We start from the raw sequence: 23,813 nt of genomic DNA, 5'->3' as shown, positions 1-23,813 counted from the left end.
AGGCAAGAAACTGGGGTATAATTGTGCATGTCAGACTGCGCAGCACTCAGTTGTCGTGAATCCCATTGTCTTGCAGGCACATTTACATTCTTGATGACATTCACGAATGCACATGGATATGCCCATTTTCTCTTGCTTATGATATGATTTAATAAAAACAACTACATGCAGCTGTACCAGATCAGCTATATAGTATCACCTCATACTCTGGCTTAATAGGCTGCTGTTCAGCTTGATTAAAGTTATGCAGTTAGAACAATCTCATTTAAAATTGCTTCTGAAAGTTCAGCTCAACGAGTTTGTTTAATAAAACCTAGCTTATAAACTCTTTATAGAGGAGAATACACATAAATGTCATGGTGGCTGGCTTGCCTGTCACTCAAGCCAGTGTCCTTTGCTGCAGATGTGTGCATCTCTATTACACTTAAAAAGGTGGATTGCGTTGCTCAGGTGGACTGAGAACAATGTCTGTTCTAGTGACAAACATCTGTGTGAAACACAACAAAGACATTTAATTTTTTTTTTTAATTGCAGAATAATAACCTCCAAGATGACATTGCTATTTTATTAATATTTTTAAAGTGGAGTGGTTAAATGGAGTGTTCTACTGAAAGGTGACGTCCTCAAAGACAATCAAGCCATTACTCTAGAAGTACATTAAGGAGAGTGTTTTTGTTCCCTCTCCTTAGATGTATTTTGTTTTCTTTTTTTATTTTTTTCTTCCTGATTCTGCCTGACTGCTGTATTAATTATTTTGCAATAGGCCATTACTGTAGTTCCTCAGAGTAGCCATCCTGCAGCTCTTGACTGACAGTTCTTGAACTTTCAAGCCCTATGGTACATCTGCTCTACCACCATCTGTTATCACAGTAAGGATTTGATCAGGTTTATTTTGAACAAAAATCTCTAGAATGAAGCTGCTATTGTTAAATGTTTATAGAACCACACAGGGGGAGCTGGTATCTTGCTGTTAAATTAAGCAGAAGTGAACAATACAGTGTAAATTACGCTGTGCTAATTCCTCACATTGTATTGTCAGCCATCTATGGCACTTGGCATGGATTATTACTCCAGAACATAAACCCTTGAATGGCTTATGTTGCTTATTGATACTTCATTGAGGTTTCTGTAAAATAAAAGGAATTAGAGAAAAACAATAGAGAGAGATATGTTTGGTTGTTTGACAAATACTTCTCACTGAGCAGTTTATTTAATTTTTTCAGGTGCTTCTGAGGCACCCTCTATTATAAAAACATTGGCTCCTGTAGCCAATAAAAGATTTTTCTTCCTTTTACAAGTGTAGTCCAGAGTAGCTTTTGATCTTCAGGACATAAAAAAGTTTTAGAAGGGCAATATGCACCGTAGGTTGTTAGACGTTTCAGGCTGAGGACACCATGTTGACTTTTGAGTGGAAGGTCATACTGCTTCCTGAAGATAGTGAATTACCTGATGAGCTAGATAACATTCATGTTGTGAGTCACTTGATGCAGTTATTGGATAGCAATTCTCATAACCTAGGGCTGCATACCCTATAGCTCATGAGAGGATGGAAGTAATTTGGACAACCACTGGAAATTTAGATGATAGAAAAGAGTGATTAGATGAAGTTTTTGTTTAAATCTCAAACTATAAGTCACAAGCTGTCTATCAAATAATTTCTGCATGTCCACCAGATTCAATTTTGTCTGAAGTGTAGATTTCATCCTTATTTACATATTTTTCTCATTTGTCTTCACATTTTTTTCTAGTACTAACTTGTTAGTATAACAAATTTTAGCTATTTTTTTCTCTGCAATATTAATGTCACTCTCTGAAAACTGCTTTCAGTAAGTTTTGCCTGATCAAGTTTAGTGATCACATCTGTGTTAGATCTGTGTTCAGATTTTAGTCAATACGGGATGAATATACTGTATTCTCCACTAAAGTCTTAAACAGGGCAGACAGATGAGGGGAGTCTAAAGGCCATGCTCTGTTGTAGACATTGAAAACTGAGTGAAATCAACAGGCATGTCCCACAACTAGATGTTATTAAGTGGAATCCTAAATTATTAAACAGATAAACAAATGTTACTCATTTTGTGGTTCTGGAAGAAGAGTTACTATGTATTGTATGTATTTGAGTGACATTTCAAGTATAGATTACAGAGAGGATGTAGGGATCTACGGGGAAGTGATGTGATGCCTAGCTGTTACCCATTTGGTTCCTGAAGAACAAAGAACCATTGGGATAATATCCAGAACAGCTGGGGTGTAGCACTACCTTGGGCAGCACACAGGGACAAGTCTGATAGCCCTTCTCTCTCTGTGGTTTACGGCCCTGAGTCAAAGCTTCATTTATGTCAGGTTTAAAGCTCTGAATGCTTCCACAAAGAATCTTCCTAAGAAATTAATGTGAGTTCTTCCTCTAAATAAATAAATAGGTAAATAAATAAATAAATAAATAAACTTTACAAAATAGTATGTTTGTGCCTATTTTTGGGTGACAGTCATGGCTTAAAAGTATTCAACTGTTAAGTCGACATCTCAGTCTTCTGCTTTCTAGATTAAGGTGTTCTTACCAGATCTTTCACCTTGCTTTACACTCCTTTCAGGTGTGAAATCAGGTTCTTTCTGATCCCATAGGTCTTGCATGCCTTTCTGCACAGTGTCCTAGCTTCAACAGGAGCTGTATACCTCAGCTTTTAGCTTGATGTTCGGGTTAGAAGAAGAAAGATACAGATTTGACACACTGACTTTGTGAGTGCTGTAATTGCTAGGTTGCCGTAATAACAGCTTTCCCTTCAGCTGCTACTATTTGCAAGAAGATGATCTCAACTTTTTCTTATAATCATGACCCTGCCTGTATGCATCCAGGGTTCATCTGAGTCAGACACCTCCCAAGCAGATTTAGGCAGAGGAATCATTGCTTCCCAATTTGTCATAAATCTTTAACATGGACAAATACTTGCAGGTCTTCCCAGAAGCATTATTCTGTATCTATGATGAGGTCAGACAGTGAGAAACCACTGAATTTAGACAGCAATCTAAGGGATTACTTGTGTTGCATCATTTTATCCCTGTGTTCCATTTGTATATGTAACATAATTAAATTCTGCTTTAAGTCTGTGAACATATTTGGATCTGATGTTTTGCCATTTACTCAAGAAATGGGATATATAACATAAATAGGACAGTGAAAGGGATACCTGCAATTTAAAAGACAGATTTTTGGGAGGGGTTGGATATTTATGATGTCTGAGACTGGAAACATAAGTAGCAAATGTTAAACCAAAAAAGGGCCATTTTTTATTGTAATAGAATAAATTCTTGCATCTTTTTCATATATTTTATTTTTGGACAGGATTTTTAGCTACTATCAAAGCAGTTCAACAAAGCAGGAGGACAGGAAGCAAATTTCAGCATCCTTGTTTTGAAATAGATGCCTTGAATGATGTGTATGTCCTGTACCTCTCTGCAATCTGACAAGTTTGAGAGCAGCCCTGCCGAGATGGACTCGGGGGTACTGGTGGATGTTAGGCTGGACATGAGCCAACAATGTGCACCTGCAGCCCAGAAAGCCAACCATATTCTGGGCTGCATCAAAAGCAGTGGGGCCAGCAGGTCGAGGCAGGTGATTCTGCCCGTCTGCTCCGCTCTGGTGAGACCCCACCTGGAGTCCTGCATTCAGCTCTGGAGCCCTCAGCGCAGGAAAGACATAGAGCTGTTGGAGCAGGTCCAGAGGAGGGCCACCAAAATGATCAGAGGGATGGAACACCTCTCCTGTGAGGAAAGGCTGAGAGAGTTGGGGCTGTTCAGCCTGGAGAAGAGAAGGCTGCGAGGAGACCTCATTGCAGCCATTCAGTACTGAAATGGGGCTTGTAAGCAAGACGGGGACAAACTTAGCAGGGCCTGTCGCAATAGGACAAGGGCTAATTGTTTTAAACTAAGAGAGGGTAGATTTAGACTAAATACAAGGAAGAAATTTAGGCTAGATATAAGGAAGAAATTTTTTACAATGAGAGTGGTGAAACACTGGATCAGGTTACCCAGAGAGGCGGTAGATGCCCCGTCCCTGGAAACATTCAGGTTCAGGTTGGACAGGGCTCTGAGCAACCTGATCTCGCTGAAGATTGCCCTTCTTACTACAGGGTGGATGGACTAGGTAACATGTAAAGGTCCCTTCCAAAGCAAACTATTCTATGATTCTGTGATTCTAAGTTCCTGAGAAGAGGTAACGAAGAGAAGAAATAAAAGAAGAGAAACTGAGTCACCATATCCACAAAAGATACAGGTCATCTTTTTTTACAGTTATACTTAGAAAGATAAAGTACAGGCAATTTTTTTTTTCCCTCTAACCTCACTTTAAATCAGGAATTGTTAATATCCACAGCTTCCCAGATATGAATTTGTTCTGTCTACCCATTTTGGAATTTTCATTGGAGACTGAGGCTAGAAATAAAAACATTACAATGCTTTATTGTAATGCCTCTTTTGTTGCATCAAATGAGTGTAAAAGTTTCCAAGAATAACATTAATTTTAGTAGATTAGAATGAAGGTGTTTAATAAGCTTAGACACACATGATTCCTTGGGGAATTGTATCATCTAAATAAATTAGTTGGAATCAATGAAGCATGTACTTTATCTGTAGATCTTCTATTGAAGGAGCACATGGGACTCAAAATACTTAGAGAAGGTATTTTTAATTACAGTTTACTTCAAGGGGAGTTTTAATTACAGTTTACTTCAAGGGGAGAGGTGAATAAAGATTTCATTTTTTCTCATTCACTTATTTTACATCTATGCCGATGTGCTTCATATAATACCCTGTCAATAGAAATATATTTACTCTCTTGAACTTCTAGAAACAGTGGCTAATCATAATTCTGTGGACCATAGGTGGTCGTTGATCTTTTCCCTTTCATCACAATAATAGGCCATGGTACCAGTGATATAGTTGCTACCTGTATTTCAGAGAATAGCTGATGTGTAAAATAGTACAAAGCAATTGACAATTTATGGGATACCTACAAATGAAGAAGAAAAGTGTCTGAAGGAAAACTGATAATAAAATTGATGGAAAATGTTAAAAAAATATAGCTAATTGCAGATGCAGAAACATTCCCTATAAATTCATAATATGAGGACAATTTTTTGTCCTTTCAGACAGTTATGTTTCCTGGTAAGGAGACACTGTTTAGTAAGCAATACTTGTTATATGTTTAGCACGTTAGAGAACTTTTGCTTTCTATCTTACTCTTTTGGGAAAGAAAATCCTATCCATCCTATTTTATGACACAGCAAATAGAAATTTAACAGTGGCAAATAGATAAACTATTCTCAGGAGCAGACAACTGAAAAATTTATTTCTTTTTTTATTATTTATTCCTGTTGGAATATCTCTCAGTGATGCTGGGTTTAGAACCAAAAAATGTCCACCTTTACTTATAAAGAATGATTCTGGAAAATGGTGCACGTCAGGGGAGGAGAAAGGGCCTGAAGCAGTAGATAGGCGATGATGTGACCAGGAACTTCTGACCAAGGTCCAGACAGATGTCTGGCTTCTTTTTTCTTAAAAACAGGTCTCTGCCTTATGGCTTGGTGATGAGTAAGCGCTGAGTTTTCAGAAGTACAGGATACAACTGGCACACTCAGCATACCCCCGAAGTCTGGCAGGATCAAGACACAATAGTATGCATTTTCTAGCTGCTTTCCTTATATATACATCCAGAAGTAATGCTGCTTCCCATTATTTGTTTAACAGCCCACTGTTCATGGTACTTGCTTAATAGAAGCAACAGTCACTCATCACTCCAACCTACTGCTCGCACAAGCCTACCCTAACGGCGGTAGGTGAGAAAATATGGCAGCCTGTCCTTCCTCTGCTACTGAAGTAGGCTGCCATTCAAAACCAGCGCCAGATAGTGGGAGAGTACGCAAAAAGGACGCAGACACCTGAGACTATGCATAAAGACCTTGGAGAAGAGATGCCTTCTCTGAGAGGAGAGACTTCTGGCTAAGTATTAATTATGAGTTTACATCCATCAGTTGTTTGATGAAGTTCCTTTAGGTCACTATCTGCTCTTTTCAGGGCCTTTAACTATTCCATCAAGATCTCTCCTTCAGCCACACGGATGTCACCCATAGCGGATTTTTTTATGTTGTCTTCTCTGTGGGTGAAGCAGCCTTCCTGTCCCTCTATAGAGCACTCTGGATACAGAGTCTCAGTGTCCAGCACTGAAGTTAGAGCTTCATTCAGGACCCAGTCTTAATTCTGGGGCAGTTCCACCCTTTATGGGTTGTATCCCTCAGATATTCATAATGGCAGGACATTTTTCGTTAAAAAAAGAAGGAGTGGCAGAAAGCTCTGATATAGTTGCAAACAACACTCCTTAAAGACTGACCTTTTCTAGTGAAACTACAAAATCCATGGAAATACTGAAATGTCAGTGACATGTCAACTATTGACAGGCATCACCCCATTGTCAAAAAATAAAGTGCGACATCAGTTGAACAAATGTTATAAACTCTACGGCTAACTCCCTGTTAGAAGCCATTGGCATATGACCAGTGAAAGATCCTTAGGATAGCCTAGTTTCAATCTAAACACCAGACAATTTAAAACAGGCTTTATTCTAACAAAAGTTATATTCTTGTTAAAAATTAAGTTATGAAAAGAAGCGTGAAAACAATATTACATAGAACATACTGAATATCATGTTCTTGATTCTTGATCTAATTATTCCCTAAGGTTTTTCTCAGCTCCTAGAGGAGGTATTCTAGCTGTAGTTTTCCTCTACCTTGCTATCTTTCAGAATGGGATGACATTCTCATTCTCTTTCTCAACACAGTTCTATTCGGATACCACTGTTTGAAAATTAATATTTAAAGTGGTTCCAGAGTAGCCCCACTTCTCCTTCTTTCTTAGTAATTAATTTAGAAAGATTTTTATTTGCTTTAAAAGTGTGTAAGAATGTGAGTTATACATCATTATTTAGTTGTTTACAAGCCAGCTTTTCCATTGTTTAGAAAGTCAATTGAATTTCCAGTATTTTCAAGATACCTAGCATATCTGTTCTCTTCTCATTTGATTTCTCACCTCCTCTTTCCTTTCCTCCTCAGTCTTTGTAGAATATCAGAGTCCTTCACAAATCATGAATATTTCCCCCTCCTCCCCGTTAACAACTGAGAAGGGATGATAGGATTCACATTTCATTTCTTGATAGCGTTGTATGAGCAATAGAAGAGTCCTACTGTCCTCAGTCTCAAGGGTGCCTTAGCTGCGAGTAGTCTGTACTAAAAATTCCTTTCAGAGTGTGTTTTAAGGATGAAAGTCTATAGTGAGAAGTTTGATACACTTCCCCATTGAAAATGAAGCTAGATATAAAATTACTGAGTTCAGAAAAACCTGGACAGCTACAAATGGATTATGAAGTGTGAACTACTACATTTGGTATGTACTACTGTGTGTGCCACCGAAGAATAATGTGGCACCGTAATAAAAACAATGCTGAAGCTGGTTTGCTAAGAATAGTAAGTAAGGACTATTTTAAATGAGATTCCAAGACAGATACGAGTGCTTTGAGATCAAAGACTCACAGAATCACAGAATTATTTAGATTGGGTGGGTTCTTGTAGGTCATCTGGTCAAAACCCTGGTCGGAGAATGGCCAACATAAATCAAGTTGCTGAAGACTTTCCCCAGTCAAGTTACAAATATCTTTAAGAATGGAGATTTCATTTATTTTTTAAGTACTAAAAGACATCAAAGGTGCTTTGATACATGATTTCTTTGCTTTAATGTCACAAGACAGACATAGTGAATAAATCTCTTCCTGTAGATCTGGCAAGGTATATAATCTGGATTTCAACAGCAGAATATTTGGTTGTTTTATAAAAGTACTTAGTTTATTTTTCAGGCTGTTAAGATTGAAAGTTCAAACTCTGAAGGCAGATGAAAGAGAAACACAGTGACCCATAATGTTGTCTCTATTTAGCTGTAGTGGAAGATGAATGCTCTTTGGGACTAAATTGTTAAAATGCTGCAAGTTTTATCCATTCAACTGTAATTTTTGTCAAAAGTAGTCTTCATGAGCCATTCAAAATCCACTCAAAATCCTTTTGAAAAAAAAAAGAAAAAAGAAAATCTAAGGCTTTCAGAATACTGTGCTAGATGATATGTGCCTAGGAAGTATGAAATAAGCATAAATACATGCTTGATTTCCTAACGGTATTCAGCTTATTAGATTGACATTCAGAAGTAATGGAAACAAAAAGGAAAGTTCAAGCTAGGTGTTTCTGTACAAAATATGTTTGTGATGATATTTTAAAGGCTTTTTTAAATTTTTGTTTTCAGTTACTGATTTTTTTTTAATGTGGTAAATTTGGTGATTGTCTAGAATTTTTACTTTAAATGAATTTTATGCTGTCAAAAACAGTCTTTTTTGTCAGATTTTATTCAAGGTAATGATTAGCAAAAAAAGAAAAATTTCAATCACTCTTACTAATGTGGTCTTAGTAAAATGTGACCAATATGACTGTGAAAATATCTTTCGTAATTCTGTTTTCTCTTCCTCCTACTTACGATCATTTCTTTACATGTATCTTTGCAATACACTTTGATTTTGAAGGAAGATTATAGGATAAGTGTTGTCTGATGTTTCTGATAAGGAAAGAATCATAATGTTATGCACATGTGTCAAACCTATGGATTTACAATTTCTTATTACATTATACAAATATCAATATAAACTGAAGTTTTACTGCATTGGTCATTTTTTTATGATTCAAGAAGAGTATTTAGAAATTAAACTTAGTTAGACCTGTTGCTTAATGGTCTCAAAAATTGTGGATTCATTAGACAAAAGATGATTTGATAGATAATGAATGATACAAGCACCTTAGGGAGAATTCTTTATTGATTTAAACATTAAATTTTTACACTGCCTGGTGTTTTTTTTCCCTGTTAGTAACTGGCACTATAGTGTTGGTCCACCAAAGACACTGCGCAGATGCATCAAATACTTCTCATCTGCAGATTTTCATGTTCTATAGGAGGGCTGTGTGACCTTCAGTTATTTCTGACTAATCCACCAGTAGATAAGACTTCTTCAGTATTTCACTTGTCTTAGTAAATTTTACTACTATGCACTGACTGGCAGTTGCTAGAGATACTGATGTCCAGAAAGTTTAATAAAAAGTTCAATAACTAGCTTTGCTTAAAAGACATGTCTGTCTCCATTAGTGGTTGTAAAGAAATGCTGACTACGTCATACCCACCAGTGTCGTGTATCACTTGCCTTCATGTTTCTGACTGCAGTAGTCACTAATCTTTGAAGGATTTTATATATATATTATTATTGAATTTGCTCTAATAATTGCTTCATTATGTGCATTTCTGTGAATGTGAAACTTGGTTTTAAATTATATTTTAGCTTGTTGGAATAGTACAGTCCTCCCCTTGGTTCTGTGAGTTCTTAGAAATTAAAAAATTTCATTGAACCTTTATCATTTTTTTTCATAATAAAAAAAAGTTGCCTGATCACCAGCTGACATTTTCCAAGATCTTCTTTCTCACAACAAAATCATGGTGCTGATAAGGAAGGAAAAAAGCCCCATGTCAATATTCCTACATCTTCAGTCACACTCTGTTCATTTGAAATAATTCATTAACTGAACATGGATTATTAAATCTGAAAACCAGTGGATTTATGCAGAAAACTGATTGTTTGTACTCTTGAAAAGAAAATTTCACCTCTTTATGACTTTTTCTTTTTTTCAGTTACATGCATTGACTTCTTAAAAAATGAATGAGTTGCTAAAAGGCAAATTGTCAAATATTTTTGGAGATTCTATTTGTACTTGTTATTCTGGGATATATAGGTAGTAACTGTGTTCTCGGAGAGCCCCGAGAAAGCCTCAAGAATATTTTAAGCTTGCAGAAGTCTTTTTCTTTTGATAATCAGGCTGGACAGAAAATAATTGTTTCTCAGTATAAATAGCAAAGGAGGTTTTTCAAATATTTATAGCTATTTTCATCAGTTTGTAAGTATTGCCTTTTAAATGACTAAGACTTGAAAGTAAAAATTTGACTCCCTAATAGTCATCTCCCAGTAGCCATGAATAGCATCATTCCATAGAATTTAGATGTTGGTTTCATCAGAGGATGAAGTATTTAGATATAATACTTTAGGCTTAAGCAGGCTTTTGTATACTTACATATATATCTGCACTGCTAATTTTGTAAATAGTTCAAACTTCAGTCTCATAAAGGTATAAATTTATTTGTAAGTCAGGTCCTGTGAAGTTATTGTTACCAAAAAAGATATTTCTGTCAGATATGTTTATTTTGCTGTGCGAGCAGCAACACTAGAGACTTAAAAGACAAGTCTAAGTATACACTGAATATTTGTAATTTTATTCTGGCTTTGTGGGCACTTTGAAGTGTAAACATCTATTTCTATAAAAACAGAATTTTAATGTTATGCAAACTCAAGAATTATATTGCTAAAATTAATTTCAAAAAAGTCTGATTTATTATCTGTCATCTGTGTTTTCTACATACTCAGACATTTGGGATTCTCTCACTTTTATAGTTACCTTCTCCCTTGGATGGAGCTCAGAAAGCAGAAATTTAGCAGGCTTTCAGGATGTTAGCAAAGCAGCTCTGTGAGTAGTATGATCTCTCAGAGACAGCCAGACAGCCTAAAATGCACTAGTCCTGTCCAAGTTCTGCTTACCAGTCCTTTTCAGAGAAACCGAAGATGGAAATCAAAATAATATCTGGAACCAGTCATTGAAATCTAATTGAAAACTACTCCTGGAGCGAGTTGAGAATGATAATAAATGCTTTCATAAGTGATTCATTTGCACTGGTACTTGAGAGAGATGAATGTGTCAGTTGTTTGCTCAATGGCACCATCAAAAGTCTGAAAGGCTCTGTCTAATAATTTATAATATTCTGATCTTTTTCTTCATTCAGCATGTTTCAGTAGTCTCACCTCAGATGACAAAGATGAATGCGACACATTGTTCATTGGAAAACAGAGGCCATACCCTCCAGCTCGATTATCTGAAATATCTTTTTGTTTGACCCATTTATATTTTTGAGCCTCAAAAATGGATTACATTTATGCTGTGCACATTTAGAAGAGGAACAAAAGAGACATTAATCAAAAGATAAGTCCTAAATGCAGTCAGGCTACTAGGCTTTAGAATAGATGATGTTTACTTTCTTGCCACCTGAGTGTTGATCTATCTGTATTGCACTGTTATCTGTTTAAACCCTCAAAAACCCCAGGAATTTTATCCTGGATTAAAATTTACAGCCCTCTTTGTGCCTGCTCATAAATTCAGTAGGGGAAAAATAGACAGGCATGAATTCAAATATGACAATATATCAAAGATATTTTTCCCAGGGAAAAAAAAAAAAAAAAAAAAAGAGGATCCTACTGATTGCAGTTACACAACAGCAAAAGGAGGGAAAATGATGACAGTGTGATATATAGTAATTTTTTTCATCAGGATGGGTGCGAAAACTGCTCATTATCAAAGAGTTTGCTGAGAGCTGCTCTGTTGAGGGTGTCAGAGAAGGTTGGAAGCTTCTCAGGTTGCCTGTAAAATTCATGTGATGGCAGCGGGACTGAGTGTCCTCAGTGATAAACCTGGCAGCCAATGAGCCTGCTCAGGGATGTGCTAAATTGCTCCAAAGGTGAGTTATGTGGTGGGTAAACAAGAGAAGTCTCTACAAGAAGAAAGAAGGCTCATTCAAGTGAGGAAGGCAGATCACTCTAGGTAACACAAGATATGTTTTTTTATCATCTAGCTACCATATCTATTAACCAAGAAAATGCTTAACTCAATCTCATGTAAAATACACAAATCCCTTGTGCAATTCAGGGGGTTTACCATATGCTGGCTAGCCACTCTAGTTGATGATTATTTTTTTTAAAATTATCCAGTCAATATCCAGCAAGCCAGGACTAACATGGGCTATTTTTGTACTGATTCCTTCACACACACCTTCCAAATTAATATAGATTGGTATCTAATACTGCAGTTTGCACCAAATCTATCTTCGTAAAAACAGCTGCATAAGGTCTGCCTTGGAAAAAGTCTTCACACAGGAATACTGTACTTTCTAAATTCTAATCACCTCTATTAAAATGAACAAATTCAACTTGTAATGAATTTTAAATATAGGTAATTTTTCATTGCCTTCAATCATTTAAGGTAAGCAAAAAAAAACCCAACTGTTAATGCTGACATTTTGACAAAGGCACAGAGTTGCCCAATTAATGTTCAAATTGACTTTGTCTTTACAAAAATTTATTTATATGAATAGATACTTTGAATTCTTAAAGAAGTAAAATGACTGCTTTGAAATAAACTGTGGCTATTAAGATGTAACACTGGATGAAAAACTGAATGGATGAGACAAAGTGTTGCTCTGGATTAGTAGATTATAACAAGAAGAAGGTTGTGAGAAACCTGGAAAAGCAAAGTGTGGATCTTTTTACCTGTTCAGAAAGCTGTCCTGTATCCACATGTAGCCATCACTTTTTAAATCTTTGAAGGGGGTGAAGCAGTCATTTTCTAGCAAGATCTAGTAGATCTCATTGGACAGGTTCTAAGATTTCTCATGGGATGGTGTTGGATGTAGTATAAACTGTAATGTGGGTTTTTCAGACAGTGCTGTTAATGTTGGACAGATGTCTGCAGAGGTCCAGGCAAGTTTTGTTACCCTAAACTGTCTTCACTCTGCTTATGATGTTGTGTGCGAAGAAAGTGAATCTACTGTTTTCAGTCTTTGATATCAGTTTTCAGTTATCTGGAGTGTAAGGGAAAAATCATTTTCCGTAACTAAGAAGTATTTTCTGTTTTCTCTGGTACTGTTTACCTTAAGACCACTGAATATTTCCTTAATTTTTGTGTGATCGTTTGAAAACCAGAACAGAACAAAACCTGATTCTTACTCAGAATGAAATTAAGCTATATGAAATACAACATAAGTGTAAGCTTATAATCTCCCACAATAATTTTATAATCTCCAATAATATGTGAAATGCTCAGAGATTGAATAATCTATTATTAGGTAGGTGGCTCAAAAATATAAAGGTGATCTTTGTCAGTGATAGCTCTAAAATACATAGTAGGAAAAGGAGGAGATATAACAGGAGAACTGAAGGGGGAAACTATTTTGCAAGCAATCATTTTCTGGTTTAATGCATTTCTAAGTTTTCTCATTTCATGGAATCACAGAATGTTTGAGGTCATGAGGAACCTCTGGAGCTCATCTTGCCCTACACCCTTGTTCAAGCAAGATCACCTAGAACAGGTTGCCCAGGACCAAGCCCCTCTGTAATTCAAATCGAAAATAGTTCATTTCAAAATTTTGAAGTTCAGAAATAAAAGTCAAAGGGGATATTTGCCAAAGCTGTTCCTTTGCTATTAATAATTTCATGCCATAGTTTTGTAGAAAATACTGACCTTTACTGATGTTTATTTGTCACAAAGCATAAGGAAGCAAATGAGGCTTTAAATTATTCTAAATCTAGTCTGAAACATACGTAAAATAACCTTTCATTGCCATTTGTCTTCTCTTTCTTTGAGATTATTTTGCATATGCAGACTGCCTTGGTTTAGTGGACTTTGCTTGTGAAAAAGATAGAAAATAATTCACAGGAATTAAAAAAAAATATATGGAAAGATTACCAGGCTTTTCACAAACCTGAAAAACAGGATAGGAAATATTTTGACGATATTTACAGTAGAGCAAACTTTTTCTAACATTGATTCAAAATTGTATATGATTAGTTCTGTTGATGTTGAAAAAAAATTCTTACTTGGCATAAAAATCCTGAGTCTTTTACATACAGGACTGTTTTTGCCAGTGATTGCATTACAAGGACACTTCATGTTCCATTTTAGTGTGGGTTTATTGTTTTTCTGCTAACATTTGACTATAATGAATTTTGAGAATATCATGCAGAGAAAATAACATTAAAACCAGAGTAGGGAGCATTATCCGAGTTCTTCACCCCTTGTCATTTTTCCCATGTTGTCTGACATATTCATTTGTCTTCTGACTCCATGTTTATTCTGTTGCCTGACAGCATGGTTTCATATAATGTGAGTATGAACATGAGACTTCCAAGATAAAAAGCTGTCAGTACATCTGTTCTGATCTTTGAATTGCCTCACTCAATTAATGTCACATAATATTTGTATTTCATTTTTGGGAAATGTTATTGTATTTTTGTCTTACTGTTCTTCCTAAAATGTAATGAAATTTGTGTAAAAACTCTGGAGAAGTCTCTCTGAAAGTCTGAGAATAAAATTGTAGAACCATAGAATGGTAAACGTTGGAAGGGACCTTGAAGATCATCTAGTTCCAACCCCCCTGCCATGAGCAGGGAGATCTTCCACTAGACTAGTCAAGTCAAGGCTATTTAAGTCATTTTAGCAATATTTTGGACTGATATGAATTATGGCAATTTGTGGCAATTTTTCTTGCTTGATTAGGATATCCATGTGATGTAAGTACATACTAAATTAGGAGATTAAGGATTTTTGACTGAAGAAGGTGTCCTGTTTCATTTATCATTTACAGATTTTTTTTAAACTATACATGATCTAACTCATAAACCATAATAACATATTGAATCTTTGTTACTGAACCAGCAGCCACAAAGTTAATTAATTTGTGTCACCCTTTGATTTTGAAGAATGAACTGCTTCAGGTAAGTTAGCAACCAGGACTGCAAGAATTATCTTTTAAGTGGAATGTTGTCACAAAGAAAATCTGTTTTCCCCACCACCGCCACCTTTGTTGATAATGGTCAGCAGTTTATAGGGACTCAAAAAAATTTTTCTAAGATAAAAAAACTAACCTGGTTTTTAAATTTATAAAGAGGCATGCTATGCACTGTCTATTTGTGGTTCACATTTATTTCCATTCATCATGTGTCTGTTGCTGTAAACATCTCTTTTTAGAGAGAATCTCATAAAGTTCCGTGTTTTGGCCCAAGTCTGCATGTACAGATATGTTCCAAAACTCACATCAAATTTCATATTAATCCACTGTTTCAGTATATATATACATATGAACTATTAATTTGGAAAGTTAAGATCCGTTCCAAGTTGTTTACAGTGAAAACTTTTTTAGAAATCAAAATGTTTACCAGTAACATGAATGTCTCAAGAATGTGTCCTCTATTTTATCTCATAAATGAAAATTTTTCATCAGTTTCTCAGCTTCATTGTGTAAAAATTACAATGTTTTATCTAACTTCACATGTTCAGTGTGTTTAGATAAAGTGAGACCTTTTAGGAACACAAAAGTAAAATAGTTATCTAGTATTTCTTCAGTTTTGCCCTATTTCCCAGAACCTAGCCCATGCTATTTTAGTCCACACGTGTGGATATCCACATGCACTCAGACAACATTGTAAGTGTTTGCTTAACAGTTCTTCTGTATATTTAATAGTAGGTATTTAGTCTGAAGGAGAAATGCCTTTTGGTTAATAAAGCCTTAGTGCAGCAAGTTGTGTGAAAAATCAATCTAATTTCTCCTCATGATCTACAGAGGCAAGGGAGAAATATCTAAAGGAGCAATTGCCTGAAATTTCATGGCTACTTTAGTATTACGGCAATCAAATGCGAAATATCAATACATTTGCACAGCATGAGTGACTGTATCCTGTTATTCTGATGAATAGTAGAAGTAGAAATGAGGAATTTGAAAAAGAAAAACACTAACTGAAAACAGATTACATACAGTACTAGAGTGATATTAAATATCATCAGGCAAGATGATATCTTACTATGTGTCAAATTTTAATGAAAAAAATCAAGATAGAACAAAATCAATTCCATTTAATTCATTTAAAAGCATTGATGTCTCAGTTCCTAGAAATTGGAGATCATTCATTCTCTTTCAGTTGCAGAGAGGAAAATGTGCTCAGCTTCTGCACATAGTAGTACAATTTTTAATACTAATTTTGGTTTTCTGTGTAGCCCCCCTTATTCACTGACCTCTACAGTTTCCTACCAAGTCAGAGGGATGGGGATCCATAGTTAGCATGCACTGGATAACATACAAAACAGCAGAAATCGGGGAAATCTGAATAAACATTGAATCGAAATAAGTAAAAATTCTCTTATTGTACATGTCAGTTGGTTATTTTCCTGACTATTTCTTCATTCACAGATGAATGAGATTTCAGAGGATGTGGCTTTTTAGTTATGCATGACAACATAGTGTTGAGCACTCCACTTGATTCTTGAGTGTTGTGGTACAGCTCTATTTTATTTTTGAGGTTTATAAACTTGTTTAATGACCAAACCAGTGTATATTTAAACACATATTTGTTGGACCCAAGACTATGTTACAGTATTAGAGTTTGCTACGGGCAAAAGAATTAAATGTTGAGGATTCACTGTAAGTGTTAGAGGGGTGGACCTTCTCTATGTCTCTGATTATAGACCATAAAACATCTAATAAACTGTGATGGAGGGTAGTAGTGTAGATTTCATACACGGCGATTTGAAAAAGCCATTAATATCCAGTGTGTTACAATACAATCCAACAGAAAAAAGAAGACAAAAAAATAAAAAATACAAAAAAAACCAGTAGACACCCCCCCCATTTATTTTATTTTATATTCCATGAAGAAATGTTGATGAAAATCCTTTTCTCAACAGTAATGGAATAAACTCATATAAATTGCTTTTTTAAAAGTACTTGACATACAAAATCTCAAAGAATAAAACGTGCAGTACAAACATTCATTTTAGGTACATTTATACCATTGGTAAACTTATAATGTGTTGACTATTAATATGATTGTAGTTATTTTTCCTAAACTGTTTTCCTTACATGTTCATTACTGACACTAAAGACACAGAATGCCCCGTGTCTAGTTAGTGTAGCAATCAGTTTCACAAGGAGATTTAAAAATAGATCTATTGCATTAACAACGCTGCATGTATGAATTATGGGTTGACCTATTTTCCATAGCAGTAGTGTACCAGTGAACACTGGAAATTATATGTTATTACATATTATATGTCCATGGAATGTGGAAAGAGGGACAGGCCACTTGGGAAGAGTTCAGAAACGTGGTGAGAGCATGCAGGGATGCGACGAGGAAGGCCAAGGCTCACCTGGAATTGAATCTGGCAAGGGATGTCAAAAACAACAAGAAGGGCTTCTTCAACTACATCAGCAGCAAAAGGAAGGCTAGAGACAACATGGGGCCGCTGCTGAATGAGGCAGGTGTCCTGGTGACGGAGGATACGGAGAAGGCAGAGCTACTGAATGCCTTCTTTGCTTCAGTCTTCAGTGCTAAGACTGGCCCTCAGGAATCCCAAGCCCCGGAGGTAAAAGAAGAAGCCTACAAAGAGGACGACTTTCCCTTGGTTGAGGAGGACTGTGTGAGGGATCGCTTAAGCAATCTGGACGTCCACAAATCCATGGGCCCCGATGGAATGCACCCACGAGTGCTGAGGGAGCTGGCGGATGTCATTGCTGAGCCACTCTCCATCATCTTTGAGAGGCCGTGGAGGACAGGAGAGGTGCCCGAGGACTGGAGAAAGGCCAATGTCACTCCAATCTTCAAAAAGGGCAAGAAGGAGGACCCAGGGAACTACAGGCCGGTCAGCCTCACCTCCATCCCGGGTAAGGTGATGGAGCAGCTTATCCTGGAGGCCATCATGAAGCAAGTGGAAGAAAAGAAGGTTATCAGGAGTAGTCAGCATGGATTCACCAAGGGGAAATCATGCCTGACCAATCTGATAGCTTTCTACGATGACATGACTGGCTGGGTAGACGAAGGGAGAGCCGTGGATGTTGTCTACCTTGACTTCAGCAAGGCTTTCGACACAGTCTCCCATGATATCCTCCTAGGGAAGCTGAGGAAGTGTGGGCTGGATGAGTGGTCAGTGAAGTGGATAGAGAACTGGCTGAATGGCAGAACTCAGAGGGTTGTCATCAGCAGCGCTGAGTCTAGTTGGAGGCTGGTGACAAGTGGTGTCCCCCAGGGTCAGTACTGGGCCCAGTCTTGTTTAACTTCTTCATCAACGACCTGGATGAAGAGTTAGAATGTACCCTCAGCAAGTTTGCTGATGACACCAAACTGGGAGGTGTGGTAGATACACCAGAAGGCTGTGCTGCCATTCAGCATGACCTGGATAGGCTGGAAAGCTGGGCAGAGAGGAACCTGATGAGGTTCAGCAAGGGCAAGTGCAGGGTCCTGCACCTGGGGAGGAACAACCTCATGCACCAGTACAGGCTTGGGGTGGACCTGCTGGAGAGCAGCTCTGCGGAGAGGGACCTGGGTGTCCTGGTGGACGACAGGTTAACCATGAGCCAGCAGTGTGCCCTGGCTGCCAAGAAAGCCAATGGGATCCTGGGGTGCATCAAGAAGAGTGTGGCTAGCAGGAGGAGGGAGGTTCTCCTTCCCCTCTACACTGCCCTGGTGAGGCCTCATCTGGAGTACTGTGTCTAGTTCTGGGCTCCCCAGTTCAAGAAAGATGAAGAGCTACTGGAGAGAGTCCAGCGGAGGGCTACAAGGATGGTGAGGGGACTGGAGCATCTCCCCTACGAGGAGAGGTTGAGGGAACTGGGCTTGTTCAGCCTGAAGAAGAGAAGGCTGCGAGGGGACCTTATAAATGCCTACAAATATCTGAAGAGTGGGTGTCAGGAGGATGGGGCCAAGCTCTTTTCAGTGGTGCCCAGTGACAGGACAAGGGGCAATGGGCACAAACTGAGGCACAGGAAGTTCCGTCTGAACATGAGGAGGAACTTCTTCCCTCTGAGGGTGACGGAGCACTGGAACGGGCTGCCCAGGGAGGTTGTGGAGTCTCCTTCTCTGGAGATATTCAAGACCCGCCTGGACAGGGTCCTGTGCGGCCTGCTGTAGGTGACCCTGCTTCGGCAGGGGGGTTGGACTAGATGACCCACAGAGGTCCCTTCCAACCCCTACTATTCTGTGATTCTGTGATTCTGTGATACTATTGGCGTGGTGATAAATCAAAAGTTGCATGGTGTGTCTGCTCCTTGTTCAGGTGTTCTCCAGAAGCTGGCATAGCGATGACTCATACTGTGTTACTCTTTAAGGATTTAGTATTAAATTGCTCAAACTTAATAGATGAATAGGTAGGGAATTAGATCCTAAAATGTGTTCGAATAAGTTCTGTATAGGAAGATCTGCAAGTAGTGGTAAAAGTTGACAGCATGCTGGTTATGTCTTAGCTGTAGATGAAATCTGTTCAAAGCAGTGTCTGAAAACAGTCTGTTTACTTGCTATTCCTTAGCAAGGAGATTCAAAACTCCTACATCAGGATTTTCAGAGGGGGGAAAAAAAAACCTTGTCATTATTTGGAAATAAAATTTGTAAGATCATATTATTTAATGAATAATTGTGAACTTATGTGTGAAGACTGTATCTACATTGCAGTGTAACAACAGTTACTTGATTTTGTATTCCTGCCTAGTGGTTCCTTACACTTCACTTGCATTAAATTTCTCTGAAATGATCTGTCAGCAAATATATAGAATTACTTCAGGGAGCTTTTAATGAGATAATAGACCTTTAGCATCCACTGAGTATGTGGTTTAGCTTTTTTTTAGTTTTTGTTGCTAGTACAATAAATATTTGTTCTGACGTTTTTGGCTTGCCGTAACAGGCATCCTTTATTCAAGTATGTGATTGTAAGTGAACTGCCAATACACCATATTGTGTCAGTGGTTCAAGGTTTGTAGCTATGTAAAATTTGACAGACATCATCTTACTTGCATGAAATATTTGCAATTCATTTGAAGAAAGTGTCTGAGGAATTTGTCATCACTATTGATTTTTCTGTCAGATAGTCTACATGGGCTGGACAGAAGAGCGGGAACAAGACTCCCTTCAGGATCGAATGTACACACCAAAGTTTCTAGCACTGAGGGGATGTTCTCTGTATAAGTTTATAGCACCTCCAGTAAGTATATTTCTCATGCTTAATGGGAATAAATGTTATTAAATAAGATATTTTCATGTAGCATGTACAAAGCTTTCACAGTGAGATATCTTTCATTGAGCTAACAGTATTGCAATTTACAGAACTGAAAAGTATGAAGGTATGTGGTATAGAAGTGACAGAAAATAGCTATTCATCAGTTGATTGGGCATCTGACAATAATTTCTTTTCCCCCACTTACCTGAGCACTTGAAAAATACAAGAGAAAACTAGTTCTACTAAAAGGAGGCTTTTCATTTTCCTTTGGCAGGCAGAACAAGCCTGAAGGAAGATGGTTTAAATTGAACTATCATTCTAGTCAAACTATTGAGATTTGGGGTAATATCAAAGCTTTTTGTGTGCTGTGGAAAGATCAATATCTCTGTATTTAGATTTCATCATGAATGTAACTTTTACGCTGCTTGGGAGCACCAAAAAGAAGAAAGGAAAGCAAATGAAATTGTTTAGGTTAAATATATTATCTGGAATCTGACTGGTAACACTGGACAAAATTATGGCTGTTGTCTCATACTCAGCAGTTTACTTTCACAATTTAATGGTACATCTAAACTGCAGTAAACAGAGATATCCTGTAGCTAATTTTTAAGCCAATAGCTAAGGAGACGGTAGCAGTCCCATACTGGCAGTAGGGAGAGGCTTGTGGGTTCATTTGTTCTGTATATTGGGTGACCTTTCTGACTGCTGCTAAACCCTGTGTTGCCAGATCCAGGCTGTAGCTCCCTCCTACCTGAATCATAGAATCATAGAATGCTTTGGGTTGGAAGGGACCTTTAAAGGTCATCTAGTCCAACCCCCCTGCAATGAACAGGGCCATCTTCAACTACATCAGGTTGCTCAGAGCCCCATCCAACCTGACCTTGAATGTTTCCAGGAGTAGGACATCCACCACCTCTCTGGGCAACCTATTCCTGAGGTAGTTCAAAGCCAGCTTGAAAGTCTTAACATCATTCATCAGTCACTATTCATGTTTGTTTAGCAAATTGCTAAAGAACATGTGAATGACATGAAGAGTGGAAATGAGTATGAACTGAAAACAGTGTGTGTTCAGTGTTGGTACAGTAGTTCACTGGTGTGGGAGTTCGACTCTCCCGTGTCTAGTAATGGGAGTTTGGCTTTTGTTGGCGAATGTTTTTCAGGATCAGTTTTAAATGTTGGATTATGCTACCAAGCACCTTAAATCAAAAGCTGCTCTCCTGGCTTTGGCAGACCTACCCAAGCATTTGCTGCCCATCAAATAAAGCCACCTCCATTCTAGACACCAGATAGAAGCAGAAACAATATTGGGAGCTCCCGTTCAATACAAAAGAGGAAGACTGTTGTTTGGTAAGCACTAGAGAAGGAACTACAAGCCTCTACTGAGCACTCAGTCATAAGTTTCTATGAGTAACATGCTACTGGTGGTTAAATGTGTAATGGGTGATGATTAATGGGTGTGGGAGGAACATGTTTGTAACAGGGCTGTGAAGCATGGTGATGTGAGTTAGGATGATTTTGGCAAGCTGTTGATGTATGAGACAAGTCTTTATAGGTCTTGTTTCAGCTGAGCTGCAAGCACAACATGATTTAGTTTTGCCAGAAAACAGAAAGACAGTTCAAACATAGAGAAAAATATTTTCTCTCCATGGAGTAGGAGGGAAGCAGAATGACAAACATGCTTTTTAAAGGACAAACAGAGAAAGAGTTTTTATGGAGCTACCTTAAAAACGTGCAATGTGTGTAATAATTGCTTGTGTAACTGTGTTATATGCCCAGCAAAATTATCTTCTTATCAAAGATTGCAATAGGCCTTTTAAAAGGACTTCTACAAAACCTATTGTCTGTATGCAATCTTTTACATATACAGTTATGTTTGCTGTGCTGCAGGTATATGTGTTCATCTCTTCCAGGGATTACGAAAGATGAAGAGCAAAATTTCAATGCCGCAATTTCAGAGCTTCTATTTATGAGATGCATAAAGTGTAGCTATAAGAAGAAAAACAGTGTTAATTATATTTGCAGTGTAAACTCCTTAGATTAAGTCGTTTTCTGAACAGAGATGTGCTGCCAACTTTTTTACCAGAAAATCAAATTATTTCTCTGGTATCTGCCAAAGTCTAACACATTAGGGAAGCATGTGTTTAAACAGTGTATATCAGAGGCCTCCCCTCGCCTCTTATTTTATCTGTTTGATCAATAATACCTCTACTTTCCATGCTTGGATAAATGAGCAATTCCAATGTATGCTATTTGCATTCTGAAAGGTTTAAACAAAATTACTTTTTTACTTTTTCTGTTATTTCATCATGCATTTTCTCCTTTAGAATTATAAAGTGTGTCAAGTCTGGTGGCTTTCACTTTCTTGGAAATCTTAGAGAGAATGGACTTCAGTTGAGAAAGATCTGCTAATACCTTTTCTCTTGCTACTTAAGCTGCTCAATTAAAATATTAAAGGTGAACAGGGCAAACAATTTCTATGGATGTCTTAATTCTACAGTTGCTTTTGCTTTGCACCTATCTTTATAAGGAAACAGTTTTGTTTTGGCCTGAGAAGAAGACCCCTTATAAGTGCAAACAAAAGCAGATAAGTAAAGGAAAAGGGGGAGCTCTGATATTTTTCCCCAAAGTATGGAGCCTACAGTAAGCTTTTAAACATAGCACCAAATGTGACTATTTTGTATGATGAGTCAATATGACTTCAGCTTCTGTGGCTGGTGTTTTGGGCTCAGTGGAGTGGTAGCAAGACTCCTCTCCCCATTGCTCTGTTCGTGGTGAGAAAGTTCATTTTTTTGTCCACAGTAGAAGGAGCAGCTTTTTTTTTTTCGTTTCCTTCTTTTCCTGACAAAAACATTTTGCATGTTTTTCATCCCATCTCTCAATGGCTTCCTCAAACTCAGCCGTAAAGATTGTATATTTCCAGTATATCTTTACTTCCTCCGTCTATATCAAACAATTTGTTGACTCTCAGTATTCAGTCATTCCCTTCCTTAGAAATCTGGTTTAATACCCCTACTTCAATAAGACAGTGAAAACTGAGTTTGAGGATGACTGCAAATAAATAAAATTCTGACAGAAGAGGATCCATGATGCTATTCTTGAGTATTAAGTCTTAAAACCCTTATGCTTACATGATTTTACTGAACTCTTTTATCTGTGCAATTATTAACGTAAAACAGTTTCTTAAAATTAATACTGTTTAAAGAAATTGTGAAATCCTAAGACAAAGAGGAGAAATAAACTGTTCTTCAAATCTTTGTTAGAATTCAGGAGTAGATTAATCTTGGTAAGAAAAAGGAAATGTATATTTGCTTCTGTTGTTTCTTGTAAGTTTTTTTCTCCTGGACTTCAAGGCATGTGGGGTAAGTGTCTGGCACATTGCAAGGTTGGAAAATTTTATGGATTTGCAAACAGTGTAGGTGACTGCGATCAAACTGTGGCATGCAGTTACAAGGAGGGAAGTGGTGAGAAACATGCCTTCATATAGTCAAGGCTCTATGAGAAGAATTCAAGGGCTGCATCCTGTCAGGATCTCAATGCAACCCCCACCAGCTCCCAGGGGAAGCCTCATCATTCAGCACAGAGCAACCTGTATGCAAAAGCACTGTGTTGTAAGCACAAGCACAAGCAGAAGCACAGGCAGAACGTTGCCTAAGCACTGCCTGGATGGAACAGTCTGGTCCATGGTAGCTATACTTCTGAGGCAGTGTTTGGTCTTTATGTATACATTACACTGGATGTAAATGGTTTAGGGATAGATTTTTTTTATTATTATTATTTATTAAATAAACTTAAGTCTTTAAGTAAAGAAAAATAACTTACTTTCTTTTCCTGTTT

The 23,813-nt window shown here is 37.5% G+C and overlaps 1 protein-coding gene across 11 annotated transcripts in view; it reads left to right on the top strand.

Annotated features, from left to right (window-relative positions):
• SNTG1 (syntrophin gamma 1) overlaps window positions 1–23,813 on the top strand; it is a 365,296-nt gene that overhangs the window by 295,153 nt on the left and 46,330 nt on the right. For all 11 annotated transcript variants that reach the window (XM_075416176.1, XM_075416174.1, XM_075416180.1 and 8 more), the window contains one exon: window positions 19,848–19,964. In XM_075416176.1, the coding sequence (XP_075272291.1) occupies window positions 19,848–19,964 (117 nt within the window). The remainder of the gene's footprint in view (window positions 1–19,847; window positions 19,965–23,813) is intronic.

This window comes from Opisthocomus hoazin, chromosome 3 (assembly GCF_030867145.1).
Source record: "Opisthocomus hoazin isolate bOpiHoa1 chromosome 3, bOpiHoa1.hap1, whole genome shotgun sequence".
In the NCBI taxonomy this organism is placed as follows: Eukaryota; Metazoa; Chordata; class Aves; order Opisthocomiformes; family Opisthocomidae; genus Opisthocomus; species Opisthocomus hoazin.
The sequence above is the reverse complement of the archived record's forward strand: the minus strand, read 5'-3'. Positions and strand labels throughout refer to the sequence as shown.